Source organism: Eulemur rufifrons, chromosome 6, assembly GCF_041146395.1.
Source record: "Eulemur rufifrons isolate Redbay chromosome 6, OSU_ERuf_1, whole genome shotgun sequence".
NCBI classification, from domain to species: Eukaryota; Metazoa; Chordata; class Mammalia; order Primates; family Lemuridae; genus Eulemur; species Eulemur rufifrons.
The window spans coordinates 10,545,309-10,567,224 of NC_090988.1; the positions used below are offsets into that span (position 1 = coordinate 10,545,309).

General features: G+C 52.1%; 1 protein-coding gene across 12 annotated transcripts in view; it reads right to left on the minus strand.

Annotated features, from left to right (window-relative positions):
• Positions 1–21,916, minus strand: part of PKNOX2 (PBX/knotted 1 homeobox 2) — a 198,548-nt gene that overhangs the window by 57,498 nt on the left and 119,134 nt on the right. For 6 of the 12 annotated variants that reach the window (XM_069468708.1, XM_069468716.1, XM_069468715.1 and 3 more), the window contains 2 exons: positions 19,208–19,316; positions 4,182–4,321 (listed from right to left, as the gene is read on the minus strand). In XM_069468708.1, the coding sequence (XP_069324809.1) occupies positions 4,182–4,321; positions 19,208–19,294 (227 nt within the window). In that variant the 5' untranslated portion in view covers positions 19,295–19,316. The remainder of the gene's footprint in view (positions 1–4,181; positions 4,322–19,207; positions 19,317–21,916) is intronic. The other 6 variants (XM_069468710.1, XM_069468718.1, XM_069468712.1 and 3 more) reach the window with 2 other exon arrangements.

Sequence of the window (21,916 nt, forward strand, 5' to 3'; positions counted from 1 at the left end):
ACAAGCTTTGACTTCAGTACCTACTTTGTCTAAGCTGCTGACTCTAAGGTATTGTGTAAGGTGCTGGGGATAAAGCCATGAACTAGCCAAGCCTTAACAATCTACTGGGAGAAACAGAAACAATGTTAGCACAAATGCTAACACAATTAATTCAATCGTGAGTTATGCTGCAAAGGAGAAATGCAGGGTCCAGAAGCCGCCTCCCCTCTGCACCTGCTGCTACGGCCTCTAGCATTCCTGCTGGAGAAGCAAAGCACAACTGCCTTCGCCATTTCCATTTCCGCGCTGCTCATGCCTCCAGCCCCGCTTTTTCTTATCCATAATGGGCAACTTCTTGGGTGCTGCCGGGTGGGCCACTTCCCAGGTTCTCAGCCAGTCGAGTCCGAGTCCGGGTGGGGAGAGCCAACACCTTAGCAGAGCAGTCTGGCAAAGCCAACCTCCTCCCCCACCCGCACCTGGCCAGACCTAGCCCCTTCTCTCTGCTCCTCAGGATGCCCTGGTTTCCATGGGAACCCACTGACTTCAAAGGGGAATGAAGGAGACTGGAGGGGAGGGGGAGGGAAAGCTGGATTACCCTCACCCTCTTGGCCCCTGTCTGTGTGCTCCTGACAACCTAATCCCCCTCTCGGACAGCACCCAACACCTGGCCACCGGCCACCAGCACAGGTGGGTGTTAGGGCTCAAGCTAAGTGTGGACTTCTTTGGGGGGAAAAAGCTAAGGTTGAGGTGGGGGCGGGGACGGTGAGAACTGAGCTGGGCCCCAACCTGCGGTCCCTCACTCACAGGCCTCCCCTCCTCAGACTCCTTCTCAGCACTGCTCCTGGGCCACAATTACCCGCGATGTGCCTCCAATCACGGATTGCTCAGATTACACCGGAATCTGAGGTCGGGCTGATTAGCCCAGATGATGCTCTGCTATGATCCAATTAAAGACAGGCTCTGCCCTCCACTCCCCCCAACCACAGTTTCCACATCAGAAGGGAACCAGGACGTTTCATTAACACATCCTCACACACAAACACAGCCTCCCTGGTGCTGGCAGGCTCCTTCTACTTTTGTCACACTGCCCCTCTGCCACCCAGCAGGGGTCTGAGCAGGGAGAAGCCACCCCACTCTTCCTTCCTCTGTGGTTCTGGGAGGGGCTGTGGTGGGGGCTCCCAAAAGTCAGTGCTGGGCACTAATCTGAAAGGAAAGGGCCTGGTTACACTTACTGACATGAAATGCAGACTCCCTGATGTGCCTCGGAACAGCCAGGCTGCTCCCCCCCCTCCCCCCCACAAATCTAATTAAAATTACCCGACCCTACAGGAGGCCGATCCCCCTCCCTGGTCATCCCCTGGCAAGGGCTGATACTAATGGGAGAGGTGTGGTTATGGGAGACAACCCTGGGGTCGCTGGGCCAGGAGGCAGCACAGGACTGGAGAGATGGGAAGCAGGGCCCAGGGGTGCTGTCAGCTCAGCTGCCTGAGGTGCCGGGGCAGCCACGTTTGCCTGGGCTTCCCTCTTCAGGGTCAGAAGGCTGCAGACACACTTTGAGCAAGGGCCAAGTGCTGTGGGGTGGTCAGCCCCGTGGGAGAAGATCAAGCCCAGGAGCAAAGGTGAGCAGGAAAAAATGTTGGTTGAAGGAAGGTCAGGGACATACTTCAAGTGACAACATAGTGGGCAGCTCCCTTGGGGGCAGTGACCCACTGCTCTTGCAATTTGGCCTGGGTGAGGTACGTACCTGGGATCTTGGGAAGGGCTTTGGGGTCCATGGATCCCACTGACAAGACTGGGGAACCCATCTGCTTGGTGTCAGACATGGCGCCAGGTGCTTACACGGGCTGTCTCATTCATTCTTTTTTTTTGTTTAATTTCAAAATATGAAGGGGGTACAAATGTTCTTGTTACATGGCTTGAGTCAGGGCTATCAATGTGTCCATCACCCGAACAGTGTTCTCATTAATTCTTATCAAACCTGCTGCTTAGGTTCTATCACGAAACTAAAACTCAGAGAGACCAGTACATGGTAGAAGTATGACTCAAGCCTAGGTTTCCAAAAAACTTTTTGTTATACCACTAATCTGAGGGGCTTTCTGGATTGTGATCTATGCTCACCATAGGTCCCGCCCCCAGGGGTCTGGGAAGGTGCTTAGTCTTTACTGTGCCAATGAATCACCTGGGATCTTGTGAAAGTGCAAATCATGAATCCTGAGGTCTGAGTGGGCCTTGAGATTCTGCATTTCTAATTAGCTCCCAGGTGACAAGAAGCTGCTAGTCCGTGAACCATGCTTTGTGTAGCAATGGTCTAAATAGAGCCTAGCCCAAGTCATCAGGCTGTTGGGCAGTTTTCAGGGTCCACATTACTCCCCTCTCCCTTATTAAGCTCCCCCTCCCCCCACCCCAGAGCACAAGCCCACACGTGGCCCAGGTTAATTTGCAGGTGGCTGTGCAGCCTCCTCCCCCCACACCCAGCTGCTCTGGCCACTGGCCGTTCCTGGAATACACAGATTCTACTCTGCCTGGAAGGTCCTATCTCACCCCATTTCTCCACCTGGTGGGGTCTCTTTCTCAGTCTGTAAGACCAAATTCAAATATTGCCTCCTTTGTGAAGCCTCCCTGTTATACCAGTTCCTGGAGAGACAAAGGGAAGAGTCTGTGCACCCACCCTCTCATTTCATCCTCTTGCCCCTGGAGTCTGGCACATATGAATAGTAAGTTCAATAAAAGAGTGTGAAGGAAGGAGGGGAGGGAGGACAGGAGGGTCCGTCCCGCACTGGGGGAAGCTGGCTTACCCTCCCTTAGAGTCTCCCTGACAGGGACTGTGACCAGATCCTGGAGTTCTTTGGGGCCCAAGGCAGAGCTCTCCACCCGCAGGTAGTGGGGCTTGGCCTGGGTATTGCACAGGGGGGTGCCAGCTACTGTGTTTTATCCTTCCCCAGACCTGGGAAGGCCCCTGGTGCCAGGATCCCCCCATGGAGCAGGGCCCATTGCTCCAGACTCCCAACTGTTGATATTAGAAACATTCAGCTCATCTGAGTAACTAAAAATAATGCCAGTGATAATGATAATAACAGCACTAATCACCACCATTACCATAAAGGCGCTGTCATTGGGGTGGTGGGGGAGGAATGAGAAAGGAATCAATCTTCTATTCATTTGTGTTGGGTGGATCATTCCATGTGTTCCTGACATTAGCACCTGCTGCGGCATATGCCCGGCCAGAGGTGAGCCTCGCTTGCCGAGGCATGTGAGCATATAAGCTCACACAGGTGAATGTCCAACCTCAGTGCTGAGTGCAGACTCCTGCATCTTTTCTTACTGCTGTGGACTCCCCGTGGATAAATGACGACTAAAGTTCCTGCTGGAGTCTCTTTAAGCCTGTTCTCAGGCGACCACATCTTCCTCCCCAACCATGTACACGAGAACTGGAATCATCAAGGCAGATGGATACTTCCCTGAGCCCCACCCCCAGCCTCTACAACACCCAGGTCCCAGCCCTGGGTGCATGGGGCAGACGCAGAATGGGAAGAAACAAGCTGCCTGCTCTTAGCAAACTCCCCATCTTGGGGGAGAGTGCCAGAACCTATGCAGTCACACCCAACACCTATTGCTAAAAAGCAAAGGCTATCATGAGTCAAAGTGTGGTCCAAGAACCAGCTGTATCAGATTCACCTGGATCCTTTAAGGAAAATTCATAACCCTTTTCCTATAGCTTGACCTACTACTGATCTAACACCTCTGAGCATGGAGCCCAGAGCCATGCGCTTTAACAAGCTGTCTCTGATTTTCACGCATATTAAAGCTGTGTACTGCCAAGTCCTAGAGGGTGTAATCAGATGTCCAGTGCTCTGGTGGGTTGATAGAGTGCAGGCAACAGTGGGGGACAGGGCAAGGAGAGGGGTCAGGAGGCAGCTGCCTGCTGGCCGAGCTGAAGGTTTCTGATGCTCGTTTAGGGCTCAGCTTCATAGTTGACATGGGAGGGGGTGCTCCTGGGAGACACCGCCCAGCTCTTCCTATCCCTTACATTTCCAGGAAGCTAGAGTCAAACTGCCATGGCCATTGGAATTTCTGGATTGACTTGAGAGAGGAGAACGGCTCTTCCATCGTCTCTCATGAGCCCACCCTCCGGCCGGCATGCTCATACCTTACTGCTGAGCTGGGCCTGAGGGGGGCGCTGCACACTCTGAAGCGTCTCCTACCTGTAAACAGCTCGCTTGTCAGCCTCCAGCTGGGCCTGGGGGTCGATGGGGGCACTGGGCACAGGTGTGCTGGCAGCAGCCGAGGGCGCCGAGATGTGGACAGCCTGGGCCTTGGAGGGTGGCTGGGCGGTTGCCGTCATCTGCAGAGAGAAGAAAGGGGATGGGGCGCGTGGCCAGGGTGCTGGGCCCCAGCCTGGAGTGTGAGGTCTACCTTGGCCTGCGGTGTGCCTGGATCCCAGCACAACGGCGAGAGAATTGTGAGCACACGACAAACATCCATTCATACATGTGCTACAGTGGGAAGAAAAGCAGGGCTTTCTTCAAATGAGAATGTTCTAGAAATCACTTCAGCCATCCAAAATCAGGCAATGCCCAGCAGCATACTTTGAAAGAGATGAGTCTTAATGCAAATGTGGTGACCTTTGCCCAGAGGTAGAAAAAAACAATATGGTGAACTCTTTAAATTGTGCTTATGAGTCATAGGAACTGTACAAATTTGATTGATGACTTTGAAGAGCAGGAAAACAGTAGCTGAATCATTTCTCCTTTGGGCACAGTTTATTTATCCCCTTCAACGCAAGCCAGAGGTAATGGTTTCAATGGCTTTGACTGGTAACCAAATGGCTCTCCATATTCGGTTTACCTGGCCATTGGAAGGTATACAGGTTTTAGTGGACAATAGACATATTCTTGTTCTTGGCCATAACAAATATTTTGGGCAGTGGTTTTCATAATATGTTACATGTTTTTGAAGGTGTCCTGAGGCTTCCAATTTTGTGCCAATCAGAGCGACTCCTTTTATTATTATATATTGGACTTTCTACCTGCAAACGGTATCTTTTAAAGAAATGGTTCAATGGTTTTAAAACTTTTGAAATCCATCATTATGGAATTTAATGCTATTCCATTCCTTTCAGTTAAATAGATCCCTAAAAGTGTGAGTGGTGGTACACCTCAGCTGTCCTCTCCCATCGCCCTGTCCACAGCCCCACGGTAGCTCCTCTCACACTGTGCTTGTCTGTCTCCTTCCCTGAGGCCTTGTACACCCTTTCCTCCCCAACTCCCACCTGGCACACGCTCAATAAAAAGGTTTGATGTTTAATAAAAATATTTGCTGAGAAAATGAGTGAGTGAATAAACGAATGAATGTGCCTTGAAAGAGTCAGATATTTCACAGCAGGAAAGTTCATCATCCGATCTAGGTCCCTGCATTCTGGAAGGAAACACAACGTACCTCTGTGAATACAAGCACATCATTGCTAGTGTGTGTGTCCCCAAGACACGGGCACGTCTCGTTCTCTTCATTTAGAAATCCGCTCAGATGCTGCCCCTTTGCAGCACAATATAGCCCCTTTTCCTCTTGTTGTATTTTTCTTCCCAGCCCTTAGCATGACCATGGACTGTATATCTATTTGCTTATTTACTTTCTCCCCACTCCCGACTAAAACTTAAGCTCAAGGAGGGCATGTAACAGGGCCCAAAATGGGCCTAGAATAGTCTGGCACTAGCTGGTGTTCAATAAATATTTATTGAATCAATGAACTAATGAATGATGGATAGTGAATGAGGTTGAGATTATAAAAGAAATGAATCTGCTTTTCTACACTGTATCATTTTTCGTAGGAAGAAATATCCTTGCCACTGTTGTCTGAGCTGGGGGAACCTTCCCAGACTCAGTAGGTCTGAGGCTAGACACAGCATCATGGTGCCTTGAAGCCTGCAGACAATCATTTGAATCCTCTACCAGCCTTTGACCTTGGGCAAATCTCTTAACTTTCCTGAGCTCCTGTTTTCTTATCAGTAAGCAAATTGGTGGCCTTTTAGGATTCACGAGTATGAAAGAGGTACTATAAGAAAGAAAGTAAAAGCAAATGTTGTTCCAGTTTTCAAAAGAGAGAAAAGAGGTGGGTTCAGAAAAAACTAAATACTGGTAATCTTCATGTTGATCTGGGCCAGGTTCGTTCATTCCTTCACTAACCCAAACTATCATTTCTTCAGATATTTCTTGAGTCCCTGCCATGTACCAGGCACTGTGCAAGGCTCTGGGGTCACAAAGATGAATGCCTGCTATCATGGAGCTCCGTGTGTGGATCTGACATCATTATTAAGCTTGCAGATCAGGAAGAAGTGGTCTAAGTGACTTCAGCAAGGTATTTCCCATGATATCCTTGTGGAAAACACGGAGATGTAGCCTGGTGGACAATTATGTGTGGATTAGCAAACTACACCCAAAGGATGACAATGAAAGTGTAGATGTCAGCCTGGGGGAGGTTTCCAGAAGACTGCCACACACTTCCTCTTTAGTCCTCTTCAACATTTTTATCAGTGATTTAGAGGACGTTTGAAGAAATGCTCAACAAATTTATGAATGATATGAAACTGGGATCCAAAAGATCTTTACAGATTTTGGCAACAGGCTAAATCTAATAAGATTAATTTTCATCTAAGAGGTTAAAATTTAACACTTCTAACATTTGGGCCAAAAAATAAAAAATCAATATTGTAAGTGCAGAGCAGGGCTTAGCAGCAGTATTTTAGTTGACAGCTGGCTCAGTATGTCCAAAGTGTAACGTATCTGTCAGAAATAAAACAACCTAAACTAATGCTGTCTGAGCCTGCATTAACAGTATCATAGCTCACAGCGTGAGGAAGCTTCTGGTCCTGTCTTAGTCTGATTAAACAAGGACATGAGAGTATATTCAGAGGAGAGTTGACCAGGATGGTGAAGGGATTCTGCACTATGTCTTATGAGGAATATTTGAAGAAACTTGGAATGTATAAACAAGATGCAGGGAACAGGGGGAGATGGGGAGGCATGAGAGCCCCTTGGAATATCTGAACGAAGGGATTAGGTTATATGAGCTCTGCTCTGTATGCCCCAAAGGGCCAAACTGCAAACAATGCATTAAATCTATAACACGAAGACAACCTAAATAACACCTTTCCAAGCCCCTCACTCTCTCAGGCTGGAATGGGCTGCCTCCAGGTGCTAGTGAGTCTCCTGCAATTGCAGGGGCCAAGTAGAGAGTGACAGGCCAGCTGGGCCACCGTGGAGAGGATGGGAGCTTTAGCTGGGTGCTGCGTTAGGTGACATCTGAAGTCCCCTCCAACAATGACAAGCTCAGACACCATGTGGGTGCTTTAATAATCACCATCCACTGCAACGGGTTGGTGCGAGGCTCAGACTGGATGATGTCTATAGTATGTAAAAGTGCTCTGGAAACTCTAGAGTGCTTCACAGATGGAGGAGTGGTTGTTATTATTAAACATGAGACTTCCGGAGCGTACTTCTGCCGCAAAGCAAGACACAGATACGTCTGCACAGCTCGTTTGAGGGTGAAATGTAGGGTGGAGTAGTATGCTCTGCCCTGCCCACTAGGAGTCAATTTCCTCGTCTCCTTGAAGGAATCCACCAGGGGCTTCCATTGAGATGAGCTCCTAGGACAGAGAAGGGTGAGGGAGGGGCTCCTTGCCCTCTCACTGCCCCCTTCCTTGGAGGACTTTGGGGAGTGCTGGGCGGAGGGCTCCCCTGGATTAAAGATGCAACCTCAGAATAAAATGTGACTCAGAAGCGGTCACTTGCCAGCATCCCCAGAGGCCCCAGCTGAGAGGAGGGAGGACAGGAAGAAGACAGCAGAGCTGATCTGAGGAGGACGATGACTCAAATTTATATAGCTCACGGGGGCCAATTCAGCAAATTCTGCATTTCCTCCAGGTTTTGGAGAACAAGTGTTTATCTCCAAATGGATTTCTTTTTCTAGCCAGAGACATCCATTTCCCAAGAACTGGAGCTCAAAGGGAGAGGACCTGCAGCTGTCCCAGGGTCTAGGGGTTGGGAGGAGGGTTGGTATCTGGAGGTACATTTTGGGGGAAGTTACAGGGCGGCACAGCCTAGAGTAGGAAGAGGGGGAGGAGCTGGGGGACCAGGGGCAGGCGCGTGTGCTGGAGCTGCCTTGCTCTTGCCTGTGAATGCCAAGTGTTAAATTTTCATGAATTCTGTAAGCTGGTTGACAAAACACTGGTAGCTTGAAATTGGCCATGGTGGGAGCATTTACAACACGGAAGCCAGCAAATGCTGCAAATCAGGGCCTGCCCCTGCCTTACCCACCCCTACTCCCAGAGAGCCAGTTGTTAAATATTTACTAGCACACCACTAATTTCAAGGTTTCTCCCCAAGTAACTTTCTTCCATTCTTCTTGGTCTGGCCTGGGAAGAAACTAGCTTTACACACTCCAGGAGGCCACTTGGTGCCTTCACAGCGGGTCCCAGAACTGGCCACTCCAGACTGGAGGCTTTTCTCCACGGAGATCTCAGAGCACCCTGGAGACCCCGCCTAGGCCCACTGGGGACAGGTACGGCATCAGTGCAGACATGGAAGACTGTCCCTTTCAACCTCGGGAAGCTAAGGCATGGAGGCAAAGCTGAACAATGTCTTGAGAGCTGTCTGGGAGATCAGAAAAGCCTCAGAGAATGGAAGGGGCAGAGGATCAGGCCCGGGTTTGACGCTCTTCTGCCAATTACTAGCTACGTGTTTTGGGGCAAGTTCTTGACCCCTTTGGTTTGCTAATCTGTAAAATGCAGGAGGTGGTATCTACTCTACACGTTGTGAGGACTGATCAAGAGAACAAGACAATGACTAATGGGTGGGAAGGCCGCCAGCACCCCCATGGAGGCCTGCCCTCTCTGAGCTGCGATGCTGTGCCCAGCACCTACGCGGGTCCCATCTCCCCTCTTGGCCTGTGGTCCTTTCTCTGAGCAAAGGCTCTGGGGCCCCCCATTGCATGCGCTTTCCTCCCATAGATGCTATAACCACTGGACTTCCATTCTCTGGCTATAACCAGCCCTGCTAAAGGGCCCTTGCCCAGACGCTTGGCTGTGATGTCTTGTGATGAACGTTCCCTCTCCCATCACCCAAAAAAGGGTGGGAAGAGTTGGGGGTTGCAAGATAAGTGTGCAGGCACAAAAATGTGGAGGGGCTGAGGGATCCCGCCACTCTAACAGTCTGGCCTGACCGCAAAGATGAGTGCTCCCTGGTGTGACTTACGGCGTACTGGGAAGCGCAACCTGCCTGCCCACCTCAGTGGCCCTCACTGACACCCGAAGGCCCCACCATCCTTTTCCAATTGTAGGGGGGACTGACGTGTTATGTCCTAATGAACTAATAAAATATTTCTGTAGGCTTTCATGTTCGACAATAATCCTGTGCGGTAGGTCATCCTCACCCCATTTTACAGATGAGAAAACAGAAGCCCAAGGAGAGCTTTCTGACTAATCACCTATGTGAATTGGTGCATTGGGTTACTTTTCTTTGAAGAGGAGAAGGGGAAGATTTTTTTCACCCTCTGTGGAAGGAAGCAGAAGGAGAAGGGGGCATGGAGTTTTACCTCCCAGCACATGCTCTAAGTCTCTAACGATCCCCCCAAACTCACTGCTGGACCCGGCCCGGCCTGTCCCTCAGCAAACCTCTCACATACGAGTTCAAGCCACATTCCACAACAACGATTGTGCCAGGACAGTCCTTCGTGCAGAAGCCGAAGCAGGAAGGCAAGGGCGGCTTATTCGTGGAACGTGGCTCGCTGCTGTGTCGACTTCCCTTAGGGGCTGCGGAGGAGCCGGGAGACTCAGAATCCAGAAGAAACCCGCCTGCGGGGTGTGGGGGGGTGGGGGGCTTTGAGCCTTCCAGAAGCCTGAATTGCATATGGCTGCTGCTGCCTCCTGCCAGCTTCCCTTCAGAGTTCCTCTTTTGCTCATGGGAGGCGGGAGCAGGTGGTTCCGAATAAGGAACAACACCGAGTCTTCCTGGCACCTGTGGGAGGTAGTGTGCTTGGGGGACAGCAGAGGCGTTGGCATCGAGAGTTTGGACTCCCACCCTTGCCACGTACTGCTGGGCAGCCTTGGAGGAGTCACTTTATTTTTGAGGCGTCAGGTTCCTCATCTCAAAAACAGGAGTGACGCCTCCTATCTCCCCACTGTTGTGAGGACTGCTGTCTCCTTCAGAGGATGCCGGCCAGCATCGGAACCCGGCCAGGCCCTCTGCTCCGTGCCCGCATGGCCCTTAGCACACCGCTGCCACTTGCTGCTACTTGCCTTTCTCCTCCACTCGACTGCGGGATCCTTGAGGGCAGGGACCAGGTTTTTTCTGTTTACTGTCATAGCGCCAGTATCTGAGTCAGAGAGGACCCAAAATATCTACTGAATGCAGAAGCGACTGGGGTGTAGTGGGGGGGCCTTCCAATGCTGCCACTTTAGCTGCAGGTTTACCTCCTTGACCCCGAATGCCTCAGGCCAAAGCAGGGAAGTCTGCAGTCCCTGGCCACACACTGACGGGGAGTGGCGGGCGTCCAGCCGGGGGCTGAAGATAGGGGGACACAGCACGGTGTACTGACTGAGCGTCTACCTGGCATTTCGCTCTCTCTCTGCCAGTGTGACTTGGGCATTTTCCTCATCTATAAAATGGGAATAACTATACTTAAGGTACGGGGTTTTTAGGATTAAATGAGATAATGTGTGCAAAGCAACTGGCACTAAGTAGATGCACAGCATTTTGTAGTTGTTGTTACTGTAACCCACACAACCTGCAGCCCACACCCCGAGAGCTGCTGCTTTTCTCTCCCACGGGCTGCCCTCGGGGTCCTGCCACTGTGGGCACTACGCCCGCTGACTGTGTAAGCCCCCAGGGAAGGGGGCAAGTGCCAGCTCAGGTGCAGGGAAAGGGGGCCCAAGGTGTCGTGGAAGGAGATATTACCAGTCACCAGCTTCGTCTCCTTGGGCAGGTGACTCAGTTCCTCTGAGCCTCAGTTTCCCCATCAGGTAAAAATGGAGCTAATAATGTCCCTCCCAGGGCTACCATGAGACCACACGTGAGGGTGCACTGCAAACAGTGGATGCTCAACCAAATCCTTGGTTTCTAAGCAGTTTTCATGCTTCCTTTTGCCAGCCTTCTCCTCTGAATCCAAATCCAAATCCCATCCCCTGTCCATACTCCATCCCAGAGGCCCAGGGCCCACTCCTCCCATGTCCCCACATCCACCCCCGTTCCCCAGTCTTGCTCTGTGTGACTGTTATCTCCATGGGCCTCTCACAGGGTCCTTTCCTCCAAACCGAGACCCCTAAGCCTGCGTCTGCTCAGCACAGACACTCCTCCTAAGGGGACAGCCCCTCTTCTGAGCCCTCCACCTGACAAGGGCAGAGGGGAGCAGACCAGCCCCTGGGCCTGCCCGCCAGGCTGCAGGAAGCCTCGTGTTCTGGAGCCCCCAGGGCTGCCCGGGCCTGGCCCACCAGGGGCTACCAAGGCTCCAGGCGGGCTGGGCTGGGCTTCCTGGGAGCTGGCATTCCCTCCAGCGCCCAGGCAAGCCGGGTACAGGATCAGTTTCCTGGCAACCAGGAGACAGGCCAAGGACCTGGGAGGAGGTCAGGGCTTGAAGCCCTTTGGTAAATATCAGGTTTGGCCTGAACAGGTGGGAGGCAGCAGGGGGCACGGCCAATGTAGCGGGACACCACCCCTGGGGTGCTCAGGCCCAGACCTCTCACTGACTCCCAGCCTTGTCTCCCATACACCACTCCTCCCCTGTCCCTGCACGGGTCAGACTCATGTGTAGGGTTGTCGGAACACGCCCTGTGGTTCACATCCTCATGCCTTTGCTCCCACGGCTGCCCAGCAGGAAGTGTCCTCATTCCCCTCCTTGTGTCCCAGCCGGAGCCTCAAATCTCCCAAGAAGCCTTTCCTGGTTCTCCACACCCCCAGACCCAGGCAGACTGGCCCTCTGCCTAAGCTGTATATGCTTCCAACCTTCACACCTGGAACTCCTGGGGGCACTTTATTTGTGTGTCTCCATGAGCGGGCTGGCTTCCCAGCTCCCGTGCCTGGCTCACGGTAGACTGAATGATGAACCGAAGGAGGGAATGATTGAGGGATGTCTTAAAGGGCTCAGGGACCTCAAAAGGGGAGAGGCAAAGAAGGCTCCTCAAACATCCCCCAACCCAGTTAGCTCAGGGAGAGGAGGGACTGGCTGCAGAGCCAAGGCCGCTCAAGGTCGCTTGAAGAGGCTCTTGGAACAGCAGGGCTAGGTCACCTCTGCTGTGATCCTGGGCCAGACAGATAGAACAAAACACAGAAGACTTAACGGTGGACAATGGAGGTTTTGATTAATTAATTAATTAATTAATTTAAAAACGGTTTGTAGGCAGTAGTTTACAGAATGTGGCTTGTAAAATGTTCCCTGGCCCTAACTGCGTTTCCTGGGGTGTTACTGACAGGAGGAAGGCTGTGCATTTGAAGTCGAGGCTTTTACTTCCCAGCTTTGTGCAGTTTCCTGGGAACTGACTGCTCCCCTCCTCCCCACCCATCTCTGGAGGACCCCTCACTTTTGTAATACCCCCAAACCAGTGACTTCCAGTGGGCTCTTTAGAGGACACACCAGAATCTCAGCATGTGTATGCGTGTGTGTGTGTGTGTGTGTGTGCGCGCGCGCGCGTGTGTGTAAGGGGGTGTTTATAGCTGGAGAAACATTTAATATGCCTATTGTGTTCCCAATAAAAATTAATTAAAGTTCAATCCAATCTGGGCTGCTGGAGATGTACAGAAGACAGAATGAAAAATAAGTCAGGGGCGTGGGTGAAGAGGCTGAGAAACACCACTCCACTTTTTGTACCGAATCTCTCAAGAATTTTGTGAGGCAGGGAGGACAGAAGTTATTCCCATTCTACCAATGCAGAAACTAAGGCCCAAAATGGACTATAAGCTCTGCTGGGGCAGGAACTCTGTTAATTTTGCACTCCCAGGACCTAGCAGGACAATGTCTGTAAGATCCACAGGAAGCATTCAATATTTATTGAATGGATGAATGAATGAAAGAAACAGTACTGAGACTGCCTGCCTAAATTTGTACAATGCATCAGCAGCAGAGCTGGGACAAGGCCTATGATTTCTGATTTCTACTAGGTTGAGTCATCCTACCCTCCCTTTCTAGACCACAAACTCTAAGGACAACAAGCGTCCTGGGGCCCAACTCACCCACCGCTTCCTGCTGGGCCACAAAGACCTGGGAGCCCTGGAGGGTCAACAGCACAGGAGAGAGAGGCGGGGCCTGCACAGAGCTCCTCAGACCCCCTGCTGAACTGATGGTCACCCGCCCCCCGATTTATTTTAGGCTTTGTATCCTTGGATCATTAACTATTTCTGCAGTTCTTAGGGCACTTGTCCTGATTAGAGACAAGGGGGTAGACAGCAAAATCTTTGTATTTTGCTAAATATCAGAATACAGGTAGTAAGTTCATTACACAAAAAACCTAGACCAGGCCATTACATTGTTTCTTCGCAAGCTTTCAAGTCATGTTGCCAGGCCACCGTCTCCTACGTGGGGGCATAAAGGCCCCGTGGTTGGACCTGGAGGTTGTTTTTGCCTTTTACATAATGAAGGATTCAGGTCTTGAGTGAGTTGGAGTTCAGGGATATGTCCAGTTTAAAGTCATGGGTGGCCCAAGCAGACAGAGAGAGAGGTCACGGTGCACAAAGAGAAGAAAGGCCCGGCAGAAAATAAAAAAGAAAGAGAAGAGTCTGTTTTGATGAGTCAAAGCAAGGGAAGGTGGGTCCCCCATATGGTCCCTGGGGTGTTGGCCCCAGGAACAGAGGGAGCCGTCAATCACAGCCACAGAAAAGGCTTAGGGGAACTTTCAAAGCTGCTGAATTAACTCTATTGCTGCAAAGTGAATGTGTTTCACAGGCAGCTGAGCAGAGGGCCCTGCAAGGCAGGGGGCTCCAGCCCTTAAAGAGATGAGAGGAATGTAAAGCGAGTGTGAAAACATCTGAACCCACTTCTGCCTGTCACAGCTGCTGTGGCCTGGATGGAGGCCATTCACAGCTAGGGGCCCCAGCCACCCCTTTTTGCCTCCAGTTAATGAAACCCACATGGGGATCCTAATGACTGATCAAAGTCCACCCAGCTTCCCCTGCCTCCCCGGCCCCACCCGAGTGGGAACCATGCTAGCGCTAGCGCTAGCGTAGGGAGGGAGAGAAGGTGCTCAGAGGGGCAAGAAAGACCAGCCTGGCTTCCCCCGAGTGGCTGGCCCCAGCCTTAGCCTGCTCTTGCAGAGTAGGTGAGATAATATTGTCTTGATCCCAGATCTCCAAGCATAGTGTCCTGGCGTCCTGAACATTCTTCTTACCCTGACGGTTGCTGAAGGATGGAGGGTGACAGGGGACACAGCTTTTGCCAAAGGGCCTCAAGAAATGCTTGACTTCCTTCTGCAGTGAGCTTCTCATACTGGTCCTCAAGACTTCTGACTTTGCCCATCTTGCCTCTCTGGTCAAAAATGAGGCTGCATCCTTGGTGAACTGCCAAGACCCTTTTAATATCATCCATCACCAAGTCATGCTATGTAAGCACCTAGCTACCCACCCATAATTTGTTCCTAATCTAAACTATCAACTGTGTGCCCACATCCATAGGGGCTGTGCCTAGTGGGTCAGACTGAGATGCACTAGGATTTCTGCTTTCTGGTCAAGGGCTCATGCAGCTGACATGCTGGCGACATGCAGATAGGAGCATACTAAACATTGCATACGTACACAAATAGACCAGACAAAATATTTGTCTTGCCTATAAGCCAAGGGCAAAGGTGTTTGTAGAATGGTAGGTATGCGTCTCTGTTTGAGAAAGAGCAGGGAGTGGGTGCTGATAGTGAGAGTCTGTTGTGTGTGTGTGTGAGGTGAGGGTGGAGAAGCTGTTACCTTCCCTAGTAAATCCAATGGCTTCTGGGAGTTGCTAACGGAGCTAAGAAGAACTTTGCTTGGTGGGTGAGGTTGCATATGGGTGTTACAGGAAACAGGACTCAATAAGGTGGAGAGAGGGTACATGAATGAAAAGTATTTGCCTAGGAGTGACAGGTTGGTTGTGTAACACCAAGAAAATTCTGGGAGGGAGACTGGAGTGACACTTGCTGGGGTTCCAAGCAAGTGCAGAAGAGGAGAGCTACTGCAGTGGGGAATATTAGGGTCAGCCGGGGTGCTGGGGCAATAGGAAGAGGGAGCTGGGAAAGTCCAGGGGACAGATGGCCAGGCCCACTGTGGCAGAGCTGCAGAAGAACAGAAGGGGAGGGATGTAGGAATTAACATGATGCATTGAACCGAGGACCACACACCCAGTTCACCTCCAGGTCTCCCTGAAGACAATGTAGTCCTTAAACAATCATCGTAAAATTCCACCCTCCTGGTGATGTGCCGCTCTCTTGTCAGGGCACAAAGTGCAGGTCTGCATCAGGGACCTAGCTTGCTGGAATTGAGGTACTGTAGGTGGACAGTAGAGGGTGCTGCGACTCTGACAGAATTCAATAGGAAGCCACCAGAAGGAAGTAGGCCACAGGGAGGGCTCCACTGGGTTGTTGCTTTTGCACTTTCTAAATGTAAGTCAGTTTTCAGTGCACAACAAACAGAGTGACAGCCTTATGAGTAATCATGGTTTCGCCAGGATGGACTCAAACAGAACTGAAGGACTAGAGGCCGCTTAGCCATCACGCCACTTGGCTTGTGCCCAGAGAGCGTGGGGCCATAACCGTTAACGATTCTCTACTAAAATGGGAAGAAAAAAAAGCCTCCCTCATTTTTAATAACTTTATTCCCCAAACTTCAAAAATGAAATTGCCAAGTTAAGGACTTGCCTTGAAAAAAAATTCTAATTTATTATAAAGAAGGTCCGGGGCTTGGGAATTTTTTAATGCAGATTCCTAATTTTCCAAAGTGAGATTCTCCTGTGCATTTGAATAGATTATGCTCGGTATTGCTAGCCCTCAGCACAACGGGAACATTATTAAAACGACTGCATGGGTCTCAGAGGAAGGGCTCTGCTTCTCGCTTTCTTTTTCATTTTGGGGACTTCATATCAGAAACTGTCCATTTGTTGCCTGTGGAAGAAACTGGGTTTCTGAGGAGGTGATAGCGAGACGTGTTCAGCTGTCCAGGCCTTGAGGAAACAAGTCACACCGAGTCCAAACGTAATGAGATTAGACCTCAAGGGATGAGGAGGCCATAGGCCTCATTGCCTGAGAGCCCTATTTAGGACCCATGTTCCTATCAGGCCCTGCTTTCCTGAAGACATGGAGTGTCAGAGAGCCGCTGGTTCTCGAGGATAATGAGCATTAGGAGGGAAAGGGAGCAGACGGAAGCTGGGGCCCACCTCTCGAAAGCATAAAGAGAAGAAGGCAGGACGGCCAGCGCAAGTTCCCCGGCAGGAAACTCCAGTGGTCAGGCACACATAGAAGAGCCGTCGCTATGAGGAAGCCACTCCCAGAAGCCCCTAAAGAGTGGGGACAAAGGTGCCCTAAGCCAATTGGCCTCCAAGGCCAGCAATCTGTGGAAAGAAGAGCCTTTGCCCCATGAGCCAAAGCCTTTGTTCTGGAGACCTCACCCACCTCATCTGTCTGCCCACTCCGTCCCTGCCCTAACTCCTCTCCCTTGGCCCCCATCCTGATCAGTTTCCTTGGGAACCAGCTCAGCTCAGGGAAGGCCAATGGCAATTTAGCCATAGCCTAGTGGCTCAGTCATGGCCATAAAGACCCCAAGACGTTGGCCTGGTCACTTCACCACGGACACTGAGGCTTCCTGTAGAAACTTCATTCCTGGATCTCTGGGGTTACAAATAGATGGCAGCTTCCCCAGGGAAAATTATTCCTTTGCTGTAAATGTGGATATTTTCAATGGTAACTTTCTGGCAGATCCTCAGAGGAGAGCCTTGGGACAGTCCCTGCATCTGGCTTCTGCTCTGAGATCTTAGTTGGGGAATTGGAGCCTCCCTTATTCCCCCCAAAAGCTAGAGAATCTCAGTGGTAGCTTCTGGGGCGGTGAGCACCTTCGGGCTGCAGCCCCACTCCCATCGTCTCCATTGTCACTTGGGATTTATTAATGCAGCCATATGCTGATAATTGAATTAGGCTCTGGATGAGCATTCTTGGACAACACAGGCCCTTGCTGCAGCTCTCCTGCTAATCCCCACCCAACCAAAGCTTCTCCAAGCTGCCCAGGCAGGCAAAACAGGGCAGGGTGGGTGGAAGAGAAGCAGCTGCCACCGGCAGTGCCGATCCTGTGCTCTCTGACCTCTCGGCCGTGCCCTGGTCTTCCCTAGGGCCTTTAGGTATGGGGGCGTGGGCCTTGGCACCCACCACCTGCTACACACAGGAAGGGTCTCCATCTCTGTTCTCCACTCCTACTGTGGAGCTTGGAGAATATCATTACAAAAGAAGTGGAGCCAAAGTTCCTGCCTCTTAATACCCCAGGCTGGGGTCCCCAACACTGCTGAGCAGATGAGGGGATGGGTCTGCTTCTGTTGAGGAAGGATGATTCTTGTCCCCCATTATGGCCCCTAGGCTCCTCTTCTTTTTTTCACTTTTTCTTGGGGGGCAAAAGATCTCCATCAGTTGAGGAATCCTTCCGAATTTCATCTCTTGGATCTGGGACTATAGAGAGAAGAGCCCCGACATCGTGTTGGACACCTGGAAGCTTTCGAATAGAAGAGCGGCATAAATGCAAAGTCCAACTCTGTGGTCATTTGTGGGAAGGTACTGGTGCAGGCATAGGACGTGCTCAATATGAGGTTAGGCTGGGAGAGATGGGGAGCGAATGTGAGGTGACATGTGGGGGCCGGGCTGTGGAGCAAAGGACACCACAAAAGAGGTTGGTGAATGACTAGGGCTTTTGGACTTTCATGGGGAGGGGAGTCAAAGGTGGTCTGCATGCTGGACACTCTGGAAAGTGGCCCACATCATCTGGTAATTTCACGGGGGGATAACAAGGATGTATAGAATAGCTATTACATGCTCACACCTGGCTGGGGTGTCAGGGCCACAGGACCTAACGTGAGCAAAAGGCTGCCCACCCGGCATCTGAATCTTAATACCCTTTTCACGCTGCACAGATCTTCTGTGTGGTCCATGAGGACAGCTGTGTCTGAAATGGCAATGAGTGAGGGGTGACAGGGGAGGGCAGAGTGGCTGCTGGAGGAGTGAGAACTGTCATCTGGCACCAATGCACAGTGGCACTTACGCACTCAGGTAAACGAGTGAATGGGTATTCTAGCTGGGTGCATTTCACATCACAGATGCTCAATAAATAATTATTGAATTAATATTGACCAAAGAGACCAAGGTAGAGAAACAGGAGTACACGAAGGGAAAGGTCAGAGAGTGGAGCCTCCTGTGAAAGCGCAGTCGCATGACTCGGAGTCTCAGAAGAACCAAGGGTGGGTGGGAGACGCACGTGGGGAAGCAAAGATGAGAAGGAGTCCGTCTCAAGGACTGCGGGAGGGCAGCGGGGCCAGGCTTGCAGGAGAAGAAACAAACACCGGATAGTGAGATGCTGCAGGAGTAGCAACCTGGGGGTGGGGGAGGGGCTCAGAAGAACTTGGGGGGCTGCTGTATCTGAGTTGAGGGCTGGAAGTTGGGGACCAGAGGGAAGGGGTTGGAGGGCATAGAGAAAGAATCCTGGCTTTTTCTACGTAGAAACCAAGCAGAGTCCGGAAGAGAACAGAGATTCCTCAGACAGGCAGGCATGAGAGGACTGGACACAAGGGCCCAAGTGACCAGCAGATGGGATGACCTCGTACTAAGGGGCTTCTAAGTAGGAAGTTTCCCAAAACTCAAACTCAAAGGCAGATTCTACTTACACCTTTTACCTGGGTCTCCCCTCTGTGGATTTTTTTGCCCAAATCACAACAAAGGGGCTGGGCTGCCCCGGACTGGTGTCTGCTGGGTGGGGTGTGGGGACAGGGCCATGACCACTACTCTAGGTTGCCGTCCTAGGTGTAGGGTCTGAACCTGGTGAGTGGAATGCAGTGACTCTCCGCAGAGGTCTGTGTTTGCGGGCTCCTCCTCCCCAGACCCGACAGCGGAAGAGCCAGAGTGCTGCCAAGGTAGGTTGTGAGAGGCCTGGCTCTGCCGCTGATCCTGAATACCCCAGCCCCTCAGCTGGGGTGCTGAAGGCCGCCACACTCCCTCCCCCAGGCTTCCTCGACCTGCGAAGCCAGAAGCCGGGCACTCACCTGCGGGCTGTCCTGGTAGGGTGGGGGAGGGACATTCTGCGTGGCCATCATCGTCAGAGCTGGGGCTGGGGAGGCATGTTGCATCATGGGATTGATTCACATCGAGGATCTGTGGGCAGGAGAGAGGGGGCCACACCGTTAATACCACTGAGCGCAGGCCAGCCGCGGGCACCAACCGGCTCCACATTTTTTCAGGCTGGGCCACCTGGGCTGACTGGCTACAGCAAGGGCTGGAGGCCCTTCAGGGGAACAAATGAGAGCTAAGGGGAGAGGCCTGGGTGGGGAGGGGCTTGCTGTGCTATTTTGACTTGAAAGAAACAATATTCAAATCATATGTAAAACAACCTGTACCCCTGCGGTGACGCTTTGTTCAGCATTAGCTCTGGCCTGCTGTGTGTGTGTGTGGGAGGGGGAGGGGGCTTGGCTGGTGGCAGCACTGGGGGATTGGAGGCCATGGGGAGGCCCTCCTTCCAGCCAGGGAGGCCCTGAGCCTCACCTCGCCCCGTATAACGAGGGTGCTCCTCGCCCCACCCGTCCCCAGGCTTTCTGGAGCAGCCCCAGCACTCACTGGGCAGGCAGGCCTCAGGCCCCCAGGTCCCCGGCTGGGCTCCAGGGTCCCCAAGCCCCAGGCTCACCCCTCCCGGGTGTGCTCGCCACACCCCCTAGTGGTGGCAAGGGACGTAGGGCGCTGGCCCTTCACACTGCAGCCCAACGATGACCTGTTGGAGGGCCTGGGGAAGGGAAAGAGGCAGGGAACACCAGTCCCCTCCTGGGTTTTTTTAGGTGCATGTTTGTGACTAACTTTCCTTAGCCTTGGCTCAATATAGTCACCGGAATGTGGGGCCAGAAGAGGCGTCAGAGTCAAATGGTCTATCAGTCTCTTACAATGGAGACAGAGGTCAAGAGGGGAAATATGTGTGTGCGCGTGCGCGTGTGTGTCGTGCGGTGGGGCTTGCTAATGAAGCGCGGATGGAACCCAAATCTCTAGAGTCCCCGCTCTGGGTCTGCTCCACTATACAGGCCCCTCTCCTCTCCCCATCACCAGTAAGTGAGCAAGGTCCCCCCATGGGACCTCAAGGTTCCTCTTGAACCAGAATGCGCTGCCGTAAGTGGAGACAGCCTGGCAGTGCCACTCAAGGAAGCAGAATTCCAAGAGAGCTGTCAAGCTACCCTGAAATATTTAGATCTGGAAACCACAGGCTACTTGCTTGGTATAGGGCTGCCCATTGTGGGGTTGCTAAGAACCTCCGTGGAGTGCAGGACCAGTCCTCCTGGGCAGAGGGCGCTGAGGAACTAGAAACCTTCGCGAGCACAGTACTCAAGCCTCCCTCCCTCAAGGCGCCCTGGGGCTCCATCCGCTTCCAGGCTGACCCTCCCTAGGGTCTTCCAAAATGTTCACATACCTGAACTTTGTGGGAATTTGGGGATGTTTTAGAGCTGCCGGTAAATAAAGGGGCAGGTGTCCAGGGCTATGCGCGAGCGTGTGTGTATGTTGTTCTTTGGGTTGTTTTTGAGGAAGGGGAGAAAAGAAATCTCTGACCTGACCTGAGTCTCTAAAGTAGCAGGTATGCTTTGACCTGAAGTGCACATGCAAAAAGCACTGGAAATTCGTGTTTCATTCAATAGATTTTTAAAAAGTATCAACTCTGTGCAGAGAACTGTGTTGGGGGTGTGGCGGGATAGGTGAATGAGGCTAGGTCTTCTCCCCAGGGAGCAGGCAGGGAGGGTAAAGTCCATCCGGGAAGCAGAAGGTGGGGTGGGGGAAGCAGAAGGTGGGGTGGAGGTAGTGGAGAAGCACAGGGCGTGATGGCTGCAGGACAGTTCCCGCGGGCCTCACCGCCTGTAGCTCTAGCTCGCCTCACCCCGGGCTTGCCTGAAACACAGACCATCAGGATATCCTTGCGGCAAAAGCACGCGGGGTCTCGCCCATCTCACACACGCTGGGCACCGAGATCCAGATTTTCTTTTGCAAAGGGGGCTCCGAGGGAGATCGTAGGGGAGCCTCTCTCTCAGGCAGGGGAATCGAGGCCTGTCTTCATGGCTGGGTGTCTGGGTGGTGGTCGGCACCCCAGGAAGGCCAGGGCAGAATGAGGAGGGTGGCAGAGGGGAAAAGGGGGATGCAGACTCTGAGACATCAGAAAGAACTTCCAGAATTAAGACTTTTGAGATATGAAAATGGGTGGCATTTCTCTTTTGGACCCTGAAGGAATAAAGGAAATAGGGATATTTCAGGAACGTATTAGGCACAGCCTTTCCTGGAACTCTGATGGAGAAGGTAACTTTGGATGGGGCGTAAGGTCAGGATGGCAGGGCCTCCTTTCCAGAGCGCCAATGGTACATGCTCCCTGGCTGGAAAAAGTGAAGGGCCGTAGCGCGGCAGTGCCAGCAGCTTCCAGGAGAGGGAGCCTGGGGGCAGAGTGAGGGTGGGAGCTGCGTCCTGGAGGAGGGCTTTCTCCCACCTTAGGGGCAGCGGTTCCCTTTAACCTCAGGCTCCGGTCTTTTGGTTACCTCGTTCCAAGGATGAGAAAGTCATTGTGAAGGCAAAGCAAAGGAAGCTCAGTGAGGAGGATTGGGGCCAGAGAGAGGAGTCCTTAATTTGCATTCTTTTGTTCACTGTCCAATGAATGGAAGGTAGGGTCATTTTAGAGGCTCTGTCCCTAGAAATATTTGCAGCAGCAGGAGGGCTGCCCTGTCTGGCGGTCAGGAGGG